Below are 755 nucleotides of genomic sequence, written 5' to 3'. Positions count from 1 at the left end.
CTGAGGCTTTGGGCTGGGGCTGGTGCTGGCAGGATGTCACCCTGCTGCACTGTGACTCTGTGCCTGAGGCTCTGCTGGGCTGGGAGAGGTTTGTCGCTGTTGATGACACCAGGAAGAGTTGGAAGGTGGAACCCAGTCCAGCGATTGCTGCTTGGTGGCAGAACAAGGGGCAACCTCTGGTCCCTGGTGCTGGTAGCATCTTGCTCGTGTCCCCACGTTGCCTCCCTGTCCTCGCCTGCCATCTCCTCCTTCCCTCGCCTGCCTCCCTGACACATCTTTTCCGAAGACGACCTACATTTTCTTGCTGCGGCTGCCGCCTATGCTGCTCCTGCAGCTCCTCTCCCTCCCCCACCTTCCTCTTTCTTTTACCGCAAATATTTATAGGCACCCATGGTGGCTGTCCCCCCCCGCCTCCCCGGGGTGCCTGACTCGCAGTGGGTGATGGTGCCCAGCTGGCTCTGAGCCCTTTTCCTGCAAGGATGGGGCTTGACCTGAGGGGTTGAAGGGCTGTGAAGTGGCTGGTGGGATGGAGAAGGGCAGGAGAGCCGTGGTGGGGAGGTGTCCTAGGGGAGAAGAGAGGAGAGCAAACCATGGGGACTCTCCCATCATGGGATATGCATTTCCCTGCAGGATGAGATCGAGGAGCTGCGTGCCGAGATGCTAGAGATGAGAGATACCTACATGGACGAGGACGCCTACCAGATGCAGGAGCTCCGGCATCAGCTGGGCCAGGGCAGCAAGACCGGCCGCATCCT

At 60.3% G+C, this 755-nt stretch overlaps 1 protein-coding gene across 1 annotated transcript in view; it reads left to right on the top strand.

Annotated features, from left to right (window-relative positions):
• Window positions 1-627: 627 nt before the first annotated feature.
• Window positions 628-755, top strand: part of SOGA1 (suppressor of glucose, autophagy associated 1) — a gene marked incomplete at its 3' end in the record, with an annotated part of 15,523 nt that continues 15,395 nt past the window's right edge. The window contains 1 exon segment of the mRNA XM_010144363.1: window positions 628-751. Within this exon segment, the coding sequence (XP_010142665.1) occupies window positions 658-751 (94 nt within the window).

This window comes from Buceros rhinoceros, unplaced genomic scaffold (assembly GCF_000710305.1).
Source record: "Buceros rhinoceros silvestris isolate BGI_N320 unplaced genomic scaffold, ASM71030v1 scaffold38130, whole genome shotgun sequence".
Classification (NCBI taxonomy): Eukaryota; Metazoa; Chordata; class Aves; order Bucerotiformes; family Bucerotidae; genus Buceros; species Buceros rhinoceros.
The sequence above is the reverse complement of the archived record's forward strand: the minus strand, read 5'-3'. Positions and strand labels throughout refer to the sequence as shown.